Raw genomic sequence first — 17,152 nt, 5'->3', positions numbered from 1 at the left:
ATAGTGTGGAGAAACTTGCCATTTACAAGCTTCCAATTGTGAATAAGTGTAGTGGGGGAAGGCAATGGATAACAGAAAAATTGTAGGGTAAAGACGGTTAAAACTACAGCAAGTAAGGGCGCGGTTACACGGGAGTCTGAACTACTTCAGGTGAACATGTTCAGCTGTTGAGTGCGGTTACACACAGTCTGAACATGTTTCGTTCGAGGCCATTTCTCATTTAACTTAAACAGGTTGGCAAAGTAGTTCAGATCGACATATCTTCTACATTAGCCTCTGATTGGCTGGTTAGAATATAAACAGTCTTTTGCAGAAATTCTAGATGGAAATTGTTTCTGTCACAAGTTCGAGTAATATTTTACCGAATGAAACAAAAAAACCAACAGATAATTATACATATTTTTTAATTTATCCTGACCTTAATTTTCTTAAAACTGAGATAGGTACTCTCGCTCAAAAAATAATAAAAAATAAGTTTAAAAATTTTACTGTGCATGTTTGAATTCCCGATTTGTAAAAAAATATTGAGCAATATGTAAACACATTTCATTTCTGCTGATAATGCTGTATAAACAAGTGAGAAAATCCCGCGTTTTATGGATGCAATTAAAAAATAGAGATCAACAACACAGTCATTCGTTGACAGTAGACAATCGGTTTTAGAGCTAAACTCACTTTTCAGCAACTACCGTGTAACCGCACACTTTCGCGTTTGTAAACGTGTTTACTTAAACATGTTCACCTGAAGTAGTTCAGGGTCCCGTGTAACCGCGCCCTAAGCCACCGACTGTTCTTAACTGATCAGATAATGTACTTGATATATTCCTCTTTAAGTTTTTATATTTATAACACTTGTACATCAGTGATATTCTGGAAAGGGAATAATGATTTAATGTTTCCAACGTGTGTTTTTTTTTATTAAATCAATCATTCCTTGATTTTACAAGTACAAAGTTTCGAAAGAGAGTGTGATAATTTAAAATGCAGTACTGAGATAAATAATATTGATTTTAATGCATATGGCTATCCTGGTGTAATAAACTGTACATTCTATGAAGACAGCCGGGTAAAAGAACATAACAAAAAAATTAGTTGGGAGGGAGAGGGTATCTAGACTTTATGAATCCTAACATGGTATATGCATGCATTAATTTTCAAATATTACACAAGTTTTCGTGATCTGAATTAATGCATCAGAAATATTAACCCCTAGATAAAAAAAAGTCGTACTTGAATCACTGCCTGAATGTTCAATTACACAAGGAAATAGTATAATGTAAAACCAGTGGCAAACAAACTGGATGTTTACAGGGGTGGAGGGGAAATCCCTTTGTAATAGCAGCTACCCTCAATAGTTGCTGTAGGCATTGAACACACTGATTCACAAGCAGGATCTCTGGAATTTTCTGTATGTGTTATGATACATCTTAGCTCTCGGTACACGACATTTAGTGGGAAAAATTTTGGGAATCCAACGGATATGTACAAACAAAGTCAACAATATCCAACAGAAACCCTTTAAACAAGATGGGCGGCAGTATATAAACACAATTACTTGTTCAAAGCAGTAGGATTTCTAATACCTAGTTTATGATACTTTGTAACTTCTGTAATCAAAATTTGATGTTAATCCTTTTTAAATGTGTAACAGTGATGTAAAATGCTAAGTTTTGAAATTGTATACTGCTGGTCCTGAAAGTTTGGTTAAGATCTATGTAATTGCGCAATGTACCAAATTCAAGCGAGACGTCAATCACAAATGCATACTTCCACAAAAATTTATTTCCAGGAATAGCAGTGATTAAAACAAGATGAGAAATAATACACCCAGAGATTAAATAAAAAGATTGCAAGTAATGAAGGGTTACATTGATAACACAACCACCTGTTAATGCACTACAGATAAAAATTAAGTTGTAAGAATTAAAATATTTTATGGAATTCGTTTGGCATCTATACTTCTCACTAAAACTGTCACTGGAAATTAAATTCAGACAGGTTTGACACAAATAGTATTTCGAGGAAGTTTAGCTGTAATATGTATCAAAAAAATTTTTCTAAAACCTACAATAGTAATTATTATTGAAAGCAAAGATCTTGACATTAGGAAATATTTGTCGTGAAGAATAATTTTTGGCAATACTGTCTATTGGTCTTCCAGGATTTGAGAAATAACGACACCTTTGAAAGCAAATTTTTTAGGCAAAATCCTACTAACAATACAATTTAATTCTGCATGTGAAAAATATACTGTGAAGATCTCATCCCACTGAATTGTTTAACTGAGCTAAAATACAGCAGTATTAACAAACTGCAACATTTCATGTGTCAATGCATAGCTGTTACTAATGGAGGGGGGGGGAAAGTGAAAATAATATATATTTATGTAAATTTTTTTTTCTTCAGAAGTATTTACATTATTCCCCAAAAATCATTTATTCTTGAATGCATATGAGGGCATCTGGCTAGTTCTATATCAATCAGAGCAATGCAGATTAAAATGATTATTTTACTTAAGTCAAAAGACCTTACTGGTGAATGTCTTCAGTCTAGACCTCTGATATCAAGATATGTAATTAATGTGAGGGTATCAGTTTTGCAAACAAGGCATTCTTTTTCTAAGTACAATCTTCATTCACGATATCAGACATCAGCTACTACTATAAAATTAAAATAACAGGCCTTGTTTATTACTGTCACTAACATGTTTGTTGTTATACCAATGTTGTGTTTGATAAAACACTACATCATAATTTAAAGCTGATTTCATCAAACAAATTGCATATCAATTTGTGAGATTGTTTGGTCACATATATTTAAAATAAGTTGTTTTTTAATGATACCTACTTTCCAATGAGGTTACTCTCGCAAATAAATCTGAATGACAATGTTGGTTTTTGAAATCAAAATATTGGTTAAGAAAAATTTGAATGAGGGCAGCTGATTTTAAAACCTACTGATATATATTTCTTTTGAATTTTCAGTTGTAAAGTTAAATGCAACAGTGACTAGTTATTTCCGCAGCCCTGGCTAGTATTCACTTAATCCATTCTACATGATTCATAACAAACAACAAAATCAACGATATGTACACACACCCACCGCAAATATGTCACACATTTACATTTTTTTTGCCAAGTTGACTGTACTTCCTCAATAAAATGTACCTGCTAGTTTTCTGGCTCACACTTTGATTACCAGGTCTATGATTTGTTTGGCTCGGAGTCCTATGCAGATCATTTGAGTGCACCAGGTCTTTATTCTTTAAACACTGTAACGTTAATAAATATATATATATATATATGTATATTAGTTCCATACCATTCAACAACAAATTTTTGATGCTTCTTCACAAGTCATATTTGACGATAGGAAATCTACATACTTAAAAACATTTCACTATTTTTTTTCCATGCAGGAATATTCTTATTTTTTTTCTTGCCAACACTTTCCAAAGACATGCAGACACAGCAAAATTTAAAATATCCCAGCCATAAAAGAAAATAGTAGCAAATGTAATATTACTCCATTCCATTTCAGATAGTTCAGTCATTCTCTTAGTCAGCCACTTATTTTTCTTCAGTTGGCGGCAATCAAATGAGTCGACACTTACCATTAGAATATACAATTCCTAGGATCAGTGATTTTTCGCGAAAACAAGGTGGTTGTTGACATGTTAGAAACATCTACTTTATGTTAAAAGTGGCTGAAATTCTATTATTCACACGTCGGCTGTACACCCACTACACACTGCTTTACAACGTCGGCAAAACGTGCTCGAAGCCACGTGTGCTCGGAGTGCTTCGCGAAGAACCGCTGGCCCTGCTCGCAGAGATGGTCACACGTAGACTCGCGGAGCCACACGGGCTCTACACGTACCACTCTTTGATGTCTTTGATGTCCCGCTTCTTGGCGGGCTTGCCGTTGCCGTTGCCGTTCCTCACGCTGCCGTTCATCTGCTGGCCGTTGCCGGCGGGCGGCAGCAGCGCGGCGTCGGGCCCCGCCGCGTGGCGGTAGTTCTTGCCCTCGTCCACCTTGTACGAGCCCTCCGAGCGGTTCTTGAACTTGAGGATGATGAGGATGATGAGCACGATGGCTATGAGCGCGCCGGCGATGATGCCGATGATGAGGGCCGTGTTCTCGGCCGCCTCAGAGGAGATGCGGTCGCGCGGCTTGGCGCGGCTCGGCGGCCGCGGGTTGGGGAGGGGCGGCTGGGGCTGCGGGGGCGGGGGAGGCTCCGTGCCGGGGGCGGGACCGGCACTGCTGGTGGAGGTCGTCTTGGTGCTCGTCTCGCTGCTGCTGCTGCTGCTGCTGCCCTCGCTGCTGCTGGGCTCGCTGCTTCCCTCTGGCACCGTGCCCGTCGGCACCTCGGAGGTGCTGCTGGAGTCCGTGCCTCCCGCGCCGTCTGTGCTCGCCACGGTAGACGGTGGCTCTGCGGCACAGCACAGTACGCTCTCCCACTCCGTTGCCACCTCCTCGTAAACCTCAAACACTAACGAATAATGGCTTAACATCTCATCTACATGGGGTCATTATAGATGATGGACTTAGGATGGAGCATCGATGGAATGAACGAGAGGGATTAAATGGAAGTACACCAATCCCTCGCATAGCACGTCTTCAATTAATGCGAATTCAGTTAGCACGATGTAAATTTTACTGCCCTAGTCTCGAATAGCACGTCTGTAAATTTCAGTTAGCACGAAATCGCCACAGGTTAAAAAAAATCTCGGAAACGACGCGACGTCAGGTATGGAATTCGAGGGGGGAAGAGTGGTTTGGAATGCGAGGGGAAAGAGATGCGCACGCAGATAAACAAACACCGGGCCGTACTGTTGATGCCCGGCCGCACCGTTGATGCCCGGCTGCAGACCAGGCCGTACCGTACAGAAACCAAAGCAGATGAAATTGGACACGTTTTTTTAAAAAAAAAGCAAGATGATAGTGTTAATTTCACCCCAGGAAATATTTAACTAACTTTTATGTTTTGTATATGTACAACTCGCGCAGGCTAGGAAGGGCTTTGAGACGCGCAGGTTGTGATACCGCCCCCCTCGACAGTCAAAGCGGCGCCTGTGCTCTAATTGGCTGTGCCTGCGAAGGCCATCGATAGCGCACGGCTGTCTAGTAGACTACTACCGTGCGTGAATATATCAGTCTTCCTCTTTCCGTGGTTGTGTTGTGTACGTATTTAACAGAGTAGGCTACCGCGAGAATTGTCGGATTTTGTGTGCACGTTCTCTTGAGGTATATACGTAACAATGCCTCCAATACATTCGAAGCTGAAACACAAGGTTCTGCATAGTCAAACGCGAGAAGTTATTGCGAATGTGATTGAGTTCATGAACAATGAAAAAGCGGCTCAAGAGCCTATCATCCCTTTTGCCGAAGCACGAAGACGTGTTGCTGTGGCTACAGGCGTGTCTACAAATGTAGTTACCCAGATTACCAAAGAGATGCAGCGTATTGCAGTCGGCGAGGGCACACGTTTCGAAACACCAAACAAGCATAGGACGCGTACGAAGCATGTTACGGGACTTGACGATTTTGATAAGTGTGTTGTGCGACGAAGTATTCACAATTTTTATATAAATCAGAAAATCGCCCCTACTATCCCAAGACTACTACAAGAACTACGAAAGAGTATTGGTTTTAAGGGAGGAGCAACAAGCTTACGAAAAATCGTGCGAGAATTGGGATTTAGATGGAAGAAAACGAGAACAAATCGTTCTGTACTTACAGAGAGACAAGAAATAAGATACAAACGGATTGTGTATCTAAGAGAGATAAAGGAAGCTAGGCAGCAAGGCAGGCCTATAGTGTACATGGACGAGACGTATTTACTGAGCTCGCACTGTACAGAAAAATCATGGAGTGACGAAAGCAATGCAGGCCTGTTGAAACCCATATCTAAAGGCGAGCGAGTGATAATTGTTCACGCAGGTGGCGAAATGGGTTTTATCAAGGATGCGTTGTTAATGTGGCGTTCAAAGCAAGCTACGGGTGACTATCACAATGAAATGAACGCCACTAATTACGAGAAGTGGGTATTAGAGAAGCTTATACCTAATCTTCCAGAAAACAGTGTTCTAGTAATAGACAACGCACCGTATCACAATAAACTCCGTGAAAAGTGTCCTAACTCCAACTCCAAGAAAGAGGACATGAAGAAATGGCTACGTGAAAAAGGTATTTCATTCCGGCCCGACATGTTGAAACCAGAGTTGTACGAAATAATAAAAAAACACAAAGAACTAAATAAGAGTTACGTTATTGACGAGCTTATGTCACAGCACTCTCACCGAGTTTTACGTCTTCCTCCATACCACCCTGATTTAAATCCCATCGAACTCATCTGGGCGGACGTTAAACAGTGGGTTGCGCAACGAAATGTTGATTTTAACATTAAAAGTGTTATCGCTTTGTGCAATCAACGGTTCTCCGAGATAGATCAGGACAAATGGAAGTCAGTATGTGCACACGTACAAACAATTGAAAACGGATATAGAACACAGGAAGGGGCAATTGATATCGCTGTGGAAGAAGTGATAATTAACTTAGGCGAAGAAACTGACACTTCAAGTGAAGCTGATAGCTACAGTGATGACAGAAATCACTCTGAAAGGGACAGCGAGTTGTCGGGCATTGAAGAACTGCAGTAGGTAAGTAACCTGGAAAATGTATTTTGGTTTCAGTGTAATGTATACTGTATATACGTGTTTTGCTGTGCCGAAAGTAACCACTCTGAAAGGGATAGTAAATCAAGTATTACAGTAGGCGAACCAACTACATAACAGCCGCATGATGTTTTCAGTATGGTGTGTACTGTACACGTGTTTTCTTTCCTTTACACTCCCCTCTTCGTCACCAAGAAGGGGGGGTACTTGAGCTGCGCAGTAGAAGCTAGTTTTCGTCCGTTTTTAATCTCCATCAAAACCTTTCCTACAGCGAGCCTGGTGTACATATTGTACGTACAGTACACTCCCTATTTAACGCGGTTGTCGGGGGACATAACTTTTACCCGCGTTGTTGCATAACCGCAATGTTTTGATGTGACCAAGGTCAAAAGGCATAAAACACCGCCTGTGTTCTAATAGGTCGGCAAGCACGCACAGTATAGACGGCCCGCCTTTGTGCGGACTTTGCATCCGCAGTTTCCACTAAACACGGGTGGAAAAATAAAAATAATAAATTTTAAAGATAAATATTAAATGTTGAATTGTTTTTATTTTTCCGCGTGCCGCGCACAGTTTGGTGCACGGCCTACGAGCGCGCCACACGCCGCCATACACATGTGCGGCACACAAGCTGCTGCTGCCAGTCTCGTGGTGTTAGCCACAGTATCTGCTTCGTCAGTGTCCGTAAAAAAGTAAGTGCAGTGTGTGCGGTTACACACGATTCTGTGGTCAAAGTCTTCTAAAAAGAAAGGCCGTAGTGATACTTCAAACCGAATATGAATCGCAAAGTACCGAGTTTGATTGACAAAATAAAAATTCTAGATTTACTTACAGATAGCTTGTCTTTTGTAGAAGCAGGCCGCAGATACAGGAAAAAAACGATTCTAGCATTCGTACAATAAAAAATAAAGAATCGTCTATCGTGTCAAGTGGTTAAACTTTATTATCCATGCTTACAGTAAATTATAAATGGTCACATGTGGGAAACAAAAATTGCGCCAATTTAATTTTAGCGCAATCAGTGACGCCGTATTAAAAACCGTGTTAAACTTTCTTTACTTATTTCACCAAACGCTGTGTCGAGTTGCTGAGTGTGTGTGGCTCGGATCGGCAAGTGTTATATTCCCCAGCCTCTGTTTAAAGGTCGGGAGACCGCTACACATAAACATTTCCGGGACTTGTTTACTACCTCACGGCAAAAGTGGTACAGTATGGTTCACGTAAATATTGGACCACTGGGAATTCCTGGGCAAAGATTAAAAATACGCTAGCCGATTTACTTTATACATTATACCAAAGTAAAAAGATGAACTTGTATAATACAATGAATTACCCAATAATATTACGTCTGTAGGTTTAAGTTGTAACAAAACATTTATATACAGATGTCCAGTAAAGTACCAATTAAGATTCTGGAGTGGAATTTTAAACACCGGACTACCTGATTTTGCCTTGTACGCAGGGACGCTGCTCAGTCAAGTGACTCATGCTCTGCCTGTGTGCTGCGTGAACACATTCCCTCCCCCACTCCCCCTCGTGTTTCTGCCCACTCTAATCTCTACCTCTCTCCATGTTCTCGGCTAGCCTCTCCCTACCCAGCGCTTGCCGACAACCAAGCCTATCCAAAATCAATCCCCAGCCGAGTCACGCTGGATAATGTCGCTGGACGGTGGGCTTTATCAGGTTCCCTGTCCGATGCTTCATTTGAGAGATAAAGCGACGTTAAGAACTAGTGTTTCAGAAAATATCGCTGGGCTGGATTGGACCATAATTTGAAAACCCTACAAGATAGAGGAATAATGTACGGAGATATCTTGTTTAGAATTTTACTGCGGACATTTTCTACGCCTAGGCTTTTTTCTGCCCGATGCTTAGTTTGTTAGTTACAACGCAAACTTATCCTAATCGGCTGTCAACCATTTATTCCATTATTATTACACCAATCCCTCGCATAGCACGTCTTCACTTAATGCGAATTCAGTTAGCACGATGTAAATTTTACTGCCCTAGTCTCGAATAGCACGTCTGTAAATTTCAGTTAGCACGAAATCGCCACAGGCTAAAAAAAATCTCGGAAACGACGCGACGTCAGGTATGGAATTCGAGGGGGGAAGAGTGGTTTGGAATGCGAGGGGAAAGAGATGCGCACGCAGATAAACAAACACCGGGCCGTACTGTTGATGCCCGGCCGCAGACCAGGCCGTACCGTTGATGCCCGGCTGCAGACCAGGCCGTACCGTACAGAAACCAAAGCAGATGAAATTGGACACGTTTTTTTAAAAAAAGCAAGATGATAGTGTTAATTTCACCCCAGAAAATATTTAACTAACTTTTATGTTTTGTATATGTACATATTGTACATACAGTAAACTCCCGGTATATCGCGCCCAAATTTGATCGCAGAATCGGGTATATCGCGGGTCAAACCATGTCCCCCAGTCAGAAATGAATAATAATAATGGAATAAATGGTTAACAGCCGATTAGGATAATTTTGCGTTGTAACTAACAAACTAAGCATCGGGCAGAAAAAAGCCTAGGCGTAGAAAATGTCCGCAGTAAAATTCTAAACAAGATATCTCTGTACATTATTCCTCTATCTTGTAGGGTTTTCAAATTATGGTCCAATCCAGCCCAGTGATATTTTCTGAAACACTAGTTCTTAACGTCGCTTTATCTCACAAATGAAGCATCGGACAGGGGACCTGATAAAGCCCACCATCCAGCGACATTATCCAGCATGACTCGGCTGGGGATTGATGTTGGATAGGCTTGGTTGTCGGCAAGCGCTGGGTAGGGAGAGGCAAGCCGAGAATATGGAGAGAGGTAGAGATTAGAGCGGGCAGAAACACGGCGAGGGGGAGTGCGGGAGGGAATGTGTTCACGCAGCACACAGGCAGAGCATGAGTCACTTGACTGAGCAGCGTTCCTGCGTACAAGGCAAAATCAGGTAGTCCGGTGTTTAAAATTCCACTCCAGAATCTTAATTGGTACTTTACTGGACATCTGTATATAAATGTTTTGTTACAACTTAAACCTACAGACGTAATATTATTGGGTAATTCATTGTATTATACAAGTTCATCTTTTTACTTTGGTATAATGTATAAAGTAAATCGGCTAGCGTATTTTTAATCTTTGCCCAGGAATTCCCAGTGGTCCAATATTTACGTGAACCATACTGTACCACTTTTGCCGTGAGGTAGTAAACAAGTCCCGGAAATGTTTATGTGTAGCGGTCTCCCGACCTTTAAACAGAGGCTGGGGAATATAACACTTGCCGATCCGAGCCACACACACTCAGCAACTCGACACAGCGTTTGGTGAAATAAGTAAAGAAAGTTTAACACTGTTTTTAATACGGCGTCACTGATTGCGCTAAAATTAAATTGGCGCAATTTTTGTTTCCCACATGTGACCATTTATAATTTACTGTAAGCATGGATAATAAAGTTTAACCATTTGACACGATAGACGATTCTTTATTTTTTATTGTACGAATGCTAGAATCGTTTTTTCCCTGTATCTGCGGCCTGCTTCTACAAAAGACAAGCTATCTGTAAGTAAATCTAGAATTTTTATTTTGTCAATCAAACTCGGTACTTTGCGATTCATATTCGGTTTGAAGTATCACTACGGCCTTTCTTTTTAGAAGACTTTGACCACAGAATCGTGTGTAACCGCACACACTGCACTTACTTTTTTACGGACACTGACGAAGCAGATACTGTGGCTAACACCACGAGACTGGCAGCAGCAGCTTGTGTGCCGCACATGTGTATGGCGGCGTGTGGCGCGCTCGTAGGCCGTGCACCAAACTGTGCGCGGCACGCGGAAAAATAAAAACAATTCAACATTTAATATTTATCTTTAAAATTTATTATTTTTATTTTTCCACCCGTGTTTAGTGGAAACTGCGGATGCAAAGTCCGCACAAAGGCGGGCCGTCTATACTGTGCGTGCTTGCCGACCTATTAGAACACAGGCGGTGTTTTATGCCTTTTGACCTTGGTCACATCGAAACATCGCGGTTATGCAACAACGCGGGTAAAAGTTATGTCCCCCGACAACCGCGTTAAATAGGGAGTGTACCCGTATTTTAATGTTATGTTTGTGCTCTAGGGAAAATCTAAATCTGTTTATCTGTTAACTGATTTGTTTACATAGCCGCTTTTATAAGAGGTGTGCATAACAAATTAAATGTTTACATATGGCTGTGTGTTTTAAAGTTATATAAAACCGGTTCTTAATTTCATAAAAGTGTTTTAATTTTGTTAAGTTTTAAACGTAATAACAAAGGATCCAGCTGCTTGCAACAGCAGGCAGACAGACGCGCGCGCGTGTTGAAGGTCACGCCTGGGCGGGCAAGCCAACCTGCTGACTGACGGTAAATATGTTACCACTTATCTCCCGTTACACTGTGCCATGTTTTCTTTATCTAACGTATTCTGTGGTAGGCTTAAAAAGATAAATGATATGACATGCATTTTAAAGTATTATTCTACGCATTTATATTATGTAAAGATTACTTCCCTACACATATTGGAACACATTAAATAATTTAGCCTTATATTTATGGGGACTAATGCTTCAGAATACGCGATTTCGATTAACACGAACATTTTTAGGAACGAATTAGTCGTGCTAAGTGAGGGATTGGTGTATTCATTTCAGACTGGGGGACATGGTTTGACCCGCGATATACCCGATTCCGCGATATACCGGGAGTTTACTGTATTTTAATGTTATGTTTGTGCTCTAGGGAAAATCTAAATCTGTTTGTCTGTTAACTGATTTGTTTACATAGCCGCTTTTATAAGAGGTGTGCATAACAAATTAAATGTTTACATATGGCTGTGTGTTTTAAAGTTATATAAAACCGGTTCTTAATTTCATAAAAGTGTTTTAATTTTGTTAAGTTTTAAACGTAATAACAAAGGATCCAGCTGCTTGCAACAGCAGGCAGACAGACGCACGCGCGTGTTGAAGGTCACGCCTGGGCGGGCAAGCCAACCTGCTGACTGACGGTAAATATGTTACCACTTATCTCCCGTTACACTGTGCCATGTTTTCTTTATCTAACGTATTCGGTGGTAGGCTTAAAAAGATAAATGATATGACATATGCATTTTCAAGTATTATTCTACGCATTTATATTATGTAAAGATTACTTCCCTACACATCTTGGAACACATTAAATAATTTAGCCTTATATTTATGGGGACTAATGCTTCAGAATACGCGATTTTGATTAACACGAACATTTTTAGGAACGAATTAGTCGTGCTAAGTGAGGGATTGGTGTATTCTAAGAAAACCCACTGGCTCATGTCAATGTCCACAACGTTTCCCATTGCAAAATATCTGGGAATCAAACCTGGATCACCTTGGTGGGAGATGAGTGATCAACAAACTGTGCTCCTTGTGCATCCCAACTTGGGGAGAACATGTTAAATGTTAACAGTTACCCAAGTACGCAGGGACGCTTTATAACTGCTAAATGTTTGACGATATTGAACAGAAAATCAATCATAACATGTGAACATTTTTTTTATAGCCAATTAAATATATTTTAATACAAACTTGACCTGCCACATAAATACTGTGTATTAAATCAAATGATAGCATGTTCACTTTTGTGCTCAAGAGAGCAGGCTGTGTTAGTAGGCTTAACAAACATGCAATGTAACAAACACTCCTACCGAGCGAGATGATGGAACAGGTAAATGTTGATTAACAGTATTTAGGAGGACCCAGGTTTTAATCCCAGCCCATTTTTACCAATTAAAATTTTCCATGGTTTCTGAAAACCATACCTCTGATGATTCCGTGGTTGAGCCAAGAAAACAGTTGGCCCTGAAAGGTTGGGCTAGAATCATGAATAACTATTAACTGGTTAGGTTTTTTTTGTAGCGAAATGAACGTACTGCTTTCAAGGGGTGGTATTCTAAATTACTACATTACTTTTGTAGTGTTGTGTTTATGCCCATTTTTAAAGTTTAATACAGCAGTGTCTCTAATCCTGATCCTGCTAGTCTAAACATCCGGATGGATCTTTTTTTAAAAAAAAAAAAATACAATTCTAAGAGAGGGTCCGCTTATCTTCAGTTACCTTACTGCCGGTTTTCCGAAAAGCGACTCACTCTACACCCTCGAGTAATTTGTTTGCTTCAGTCGATGGTTACACTCATGATGATAGTTGCTCGTGACAGTTATTTTTATTCTGTACGAGTGTCATTGAGAACACTTGTTAAGAGCAATGTAATGGCTTCTGAACATAAGAAAGTGACTGTAACAACGGAGCAAAAACACTAAACTTTATTTCGTATTGATGCAGGTGTATCATTAACTAGAATAGCACAAAATTTAGGAGTGGGAAAACAAACTGATTCTGATTGGAAAGAAATCAATTTTTGTACGAAAATTGTGAGCAAGGACAGTCTGGGTAACAAACACAAAAAAAAACCTTTAGACGACGCTTTATACATTGGTTTTGCCAACAACGTTAACAAGGCATTCCGTTAAAGGAGTGGGATGGTTGTCTTGGAAAGATTGACATGGTGTTTGTAAACTTAGGTAAATGGTGAAATTTTTTCAGGTGACAATAGTGCAAGTGAAGACTTTAAAGTAACATTTAAAAAGTTTGTTAAAGAAGAAAACTTAAAAGCAGTATCAAGTGTTTAATGCTGATGAAACAGGATTAATTTTCAAAATGCTTCCAAAGAAAAACATTATTTCTTTAAAAGAGCTGGAAAAAATTGTGACCAAACATTTCACAGGAAAATGATTTAAACTCAACCAACTTCAACTAGCTTTGATTTTGTACAATTTTTTCAAAAGTTGGAGGGTTGTGCCAACGTGGAGGAGAATGACACATCAGTGAACAGGGTCAACAAATGTTAAGTGAAATTGAATCGTGGAGGCGTGCATTGCAAACACGACAACTGAAATAGTTCGGAAGATGAAGGTACAGACGAATCACTGAGTTACTTTGAGAAGCAAAGCAACACATCATCTGCTGAGCTACTGACCTTGAGGCACCTACGAGATCGCACGGCGAAACGACTGCAATCAACTTTAAAACAAAAGAATATTATGGACTTTTTTTGAGTGAATTGTAAATGTTTTTAATCTTTAATTGTTTTATACTTTTTAATTATGTATGTACAATGCATAGTAATGTTTCATATGTACGTATATAGATTTAAGTACTTTATAATGAATAAATGTTAATTTTTAATCATTAATATTTTTCCTTTTGCCTTAAAAAACTTGTTTTCGATACATTTTAAAGTTGAATACGGTTAATCTGGACAGGGTCTGGTCCCGACAAGTCGGGATTAGCGAGACTCTACTGAGTTTTATCACTTAAATAAGTGCAGTCATGTAGGGCAACTTTGTGCCAGTGGGTGTAACTTTGCTCCACTAGCTTCTTTTGTTTTAAAAGACAGTTAACAATATCTCTATTCTGTGGAGAGAAATTTTTTTTTGTAAACATTTCTGAAATTTCACTTTTCCTGTCAAGTTGGCAGTAGTGCAGACAAGTCCTCTCATCTATATTAAGATATGTTTGAATTCAACTGTGATTTTTAGTTGATTTTGACTGTTGTTTTAAAGTTGTCAGTGTTTTTAGGGTGATGGTCAAGGAGACACCTCTGAAAAAGCACCATCTGTTTCACAGTTAACACTTTAATGGTAAGTAAATAAAGTGGAATAACAAATAATGAAAAAATTACTAATAATACAAATGCATGCTTACCTTCAATTCAGAACATTTCAGGGCAACTTTGCCCCGGCTCAAAGTTACACACAATTTGTGTTTCTGAGATGTTTTGTAGGCCTATGTGACTGTGTAATTTACCAAATATTATATTGTAAACCTAATATTTTGATACAAACCAAAATCTTTTCACATCCTATTTTAATGTTTAAATATTGTAAAAAAGATACTGTATTTATGGTACATAGAATGCTAATTTAGGCCTAAGTGATTGAAACCGTAAATGCGGTGATTTCAAAATATTACTTATTGTACTGTATTATTTGTTTACAGAAGACTGTACAATGTCTGAGCTGAGGAAAAAGAAGTTACCTGGTACCAGGCCATATAAATCATATACTGATGCTGTTCTACAGCAGGTATTAGAGGATATCAAAGCAGGTAAAATTGGTCATCGCCAAGCAGAAAGAGAGTATGGTATACCAAACACAATTCGCAACAAGTTAAAGCGATGCCACGAAAAAGCAATAGGCAGGCCTCAGGCGTTTACCGAGATAGAAGAGCAGAGTTTTGTAAACCATGTTATAACATGCAGTGAATTTGGAATGCCTTTATCAATGTGTGATGTGCGCTTTATCGTAAAAGGTTACTTAGATTCAACAAACACTAAAGTGCCTCAGTTTAAAAACAATTTACCAGGCGTGGATTGGGGTAGACTGTTTCTAAAGCGTCACAAAGCTGAGTTAGGTCAAAGGTTCGCAAGTAATATCTCAAGATCCCGGGCTCAAGTCAGTGAAGACATGGTAAAACATTTCTTTGTGCATTTAGAAAAAGAAATTGAGGGTGTACTACCTTGTAACATTTATAACTATGACGAGACAGGTTTCCATGATGTGCCTAGTAAGAAAAAACTTCTTTTTCGACAAGGGTCGCGCCACCCTGAACTGATTTTGAATAGCACAAAGTCTTGTTTTACCACAATGTTTTGTGGAAATGCCTTAGGAGAATTTCTTCCTCCTTATGTTATCCTGAAAGGGAAACAGAAATGGAGTGACTGAGAAATGGAGTGACTGGCTGAAGGGTGCTCCACCAGGCACTAGGTTAAATGTAACACTTCATGGGTGGATTGATCAGGATGTCTTTGACGATTGGTTTGAGAACCACTTCCTTCCTTTTGCTTTGAAACATCCAGGCAAGAAAGTGTTAATCGGAGACAACATGTCAGCACACTTGACTTTGAAAACCTTAAAGTTATGTACTGAAAACAATATATCTTTCGTCATGCTTATTCCCAATTCCACTCATTTACTCCAACCTCTAGATGTGGCATATTTTTCGTCGCTAAAGTCTAATTGGAGGAAAATCCTGTATGATTGGAGACAAACCAGAGAAGGAAAACGTTGTGTTGCCCTTCCAAAATCACTTTTTTGTCAGCTTCTAAAGTTTACACTAGATATGGGTGAACCAACTGCATCAAGTAACCTAGTGAAAGGGTTTTTAACAACTGGTATCCATCCCATAGATAAAGATAAGGTTATCCAAAAATTGCAGCAATATGCTAAAGAAGCATTGCAGATAACTGACAATGTAGGTGAATGTTTCAAATCATTCATATCAGAAGTGCGTTCTTCTGATCTGGATAAGGTTCAACGATCAAGAAAGTTTAAACTACCTATTGAACCTGGCAGGAGTGTATCAGTAGAAGAAGTAGAAACTTTCTATGACAAAAAAATTCTGTGTGCGCGCTCAGGACCAAAAACTAGAGGTGGTGTTCGGAAGTTTCCAGGACGATGTAAGGTTATCAAACCAAATAGGCCTAGGGAAGGCGAGCACATTCCATGTACTAGTACTTCAGAAAGTCGGGACGTAGTTGACGTTTGTGTGTCATCAACAATACATGCTGGCCCTACTATGTTACTTGAAGATTGTACCAGTGAACATGCTAGCCCTACTGTGTTGATGGAAGATAGTACCTGTGAACATGCTAGCCCTACTGTGTTGATGGAAGATAGTACCTGTGAATATGCTAGCCCTACTGTATTGATTGAAGATTGTACCAGTGACACTATAATCACAACCAGTACTGTAGTCATTAATCGCACAGATGGTTATAAGGTTAATGACTATGTAATTGTAGTGTATGATGGCCATACTTTTCCTGGTACAGTAACATGTATAGCTGAAGAAGAAAATGAACTTTTGTACAAAGTCAAATGCATGGCTACATCATCCAGATGAAATTTTTTACAGAGCTTGTGATGTTATTTGTAAGATACCTCCTTGTAACATTGAACCTGTCAGTGGCCGAGGACATTTTAAAATTAATGAACCTCTCCTATTGTCAAAAGTGGTTTTAAAAATATGAAAAGCTGTTCCAACATGTTGCATGTACTGTACAGTATGCAATAACCAATTAAGTCATGTCAGATGTTATAAAATAGCAGACTTTGACAAATAGAGATATTGTAACACATTATGTGTGATGGTTTTATTTTAACATCTTCATTTAACCCTACAAAATTTATTTCTATTAATAAACAGATCTAGAAAACACATTTTCACTTTTTGTATCATCACTGTTGAACGAAAATTATGGTAAAACTTGACAAAATACTTGATATTTGGCACAAATGGTAAGCTACATATATGTGTAGATTAATATCTACTTTGTGGAGCAAAGTTATACTCTCCAGCAATAGCCACCTTTTTCATGTTAAATAAAAGCAAAATAAAAATATGGTGCAAAGTTACACCAC

The 17,152-nt window shown here is 39.2% G+C and overlaps 1 protein-coding gene across 3 annotated transcripts in view; it reads right to left on the bottom strand.

Moving 5' to 3' along the window:
- Nucleotides 1-895: 895 nt before the first annotated feature.
- Nucleotides 896-17,152, bottom strand: part of LOC134538321 (neurexin 1) — a 449,323-nt gene continuing 433,066 nt past the window's right edge. For all 3 annotated transcript variants that reach the window (XM_063379534.1, XM_063379535.1, XM_063379536.1), the window contains one exon: nucleotides 896-4,432. In XM_063379534.1, coding sequence (XP_063235604.1) covers nucleotides 3,870-4,432 — 563 coding nt within the window. In that variant the 3' untranslated portion in view covers nucleotides 896-3,869. The remainder of the gene's footprint in view (nucleotides 4,433-17,152) is intronic.

The sequence above is a fragment of the Bacillus rossius genome, chromosome 13, assembly GCF_032445375.1.
Source record: "Bacillus rossius redtenbacheri isolate Brsri chromosome 13, Brsri_v3, whole genome shotgun sequence".
In the NCBI taxonomy this organism is placed as follows: Eukaryota; Metazoa; Arthropoda; class Insecta; order Phasmatodea; family Bacillidae; genus Bacillus; species Bacillus rossius.
Note: the sequence above shows the minus strand (reverse complement) of the source record. Positions and strands in the feature narration are given on the sequence as shown.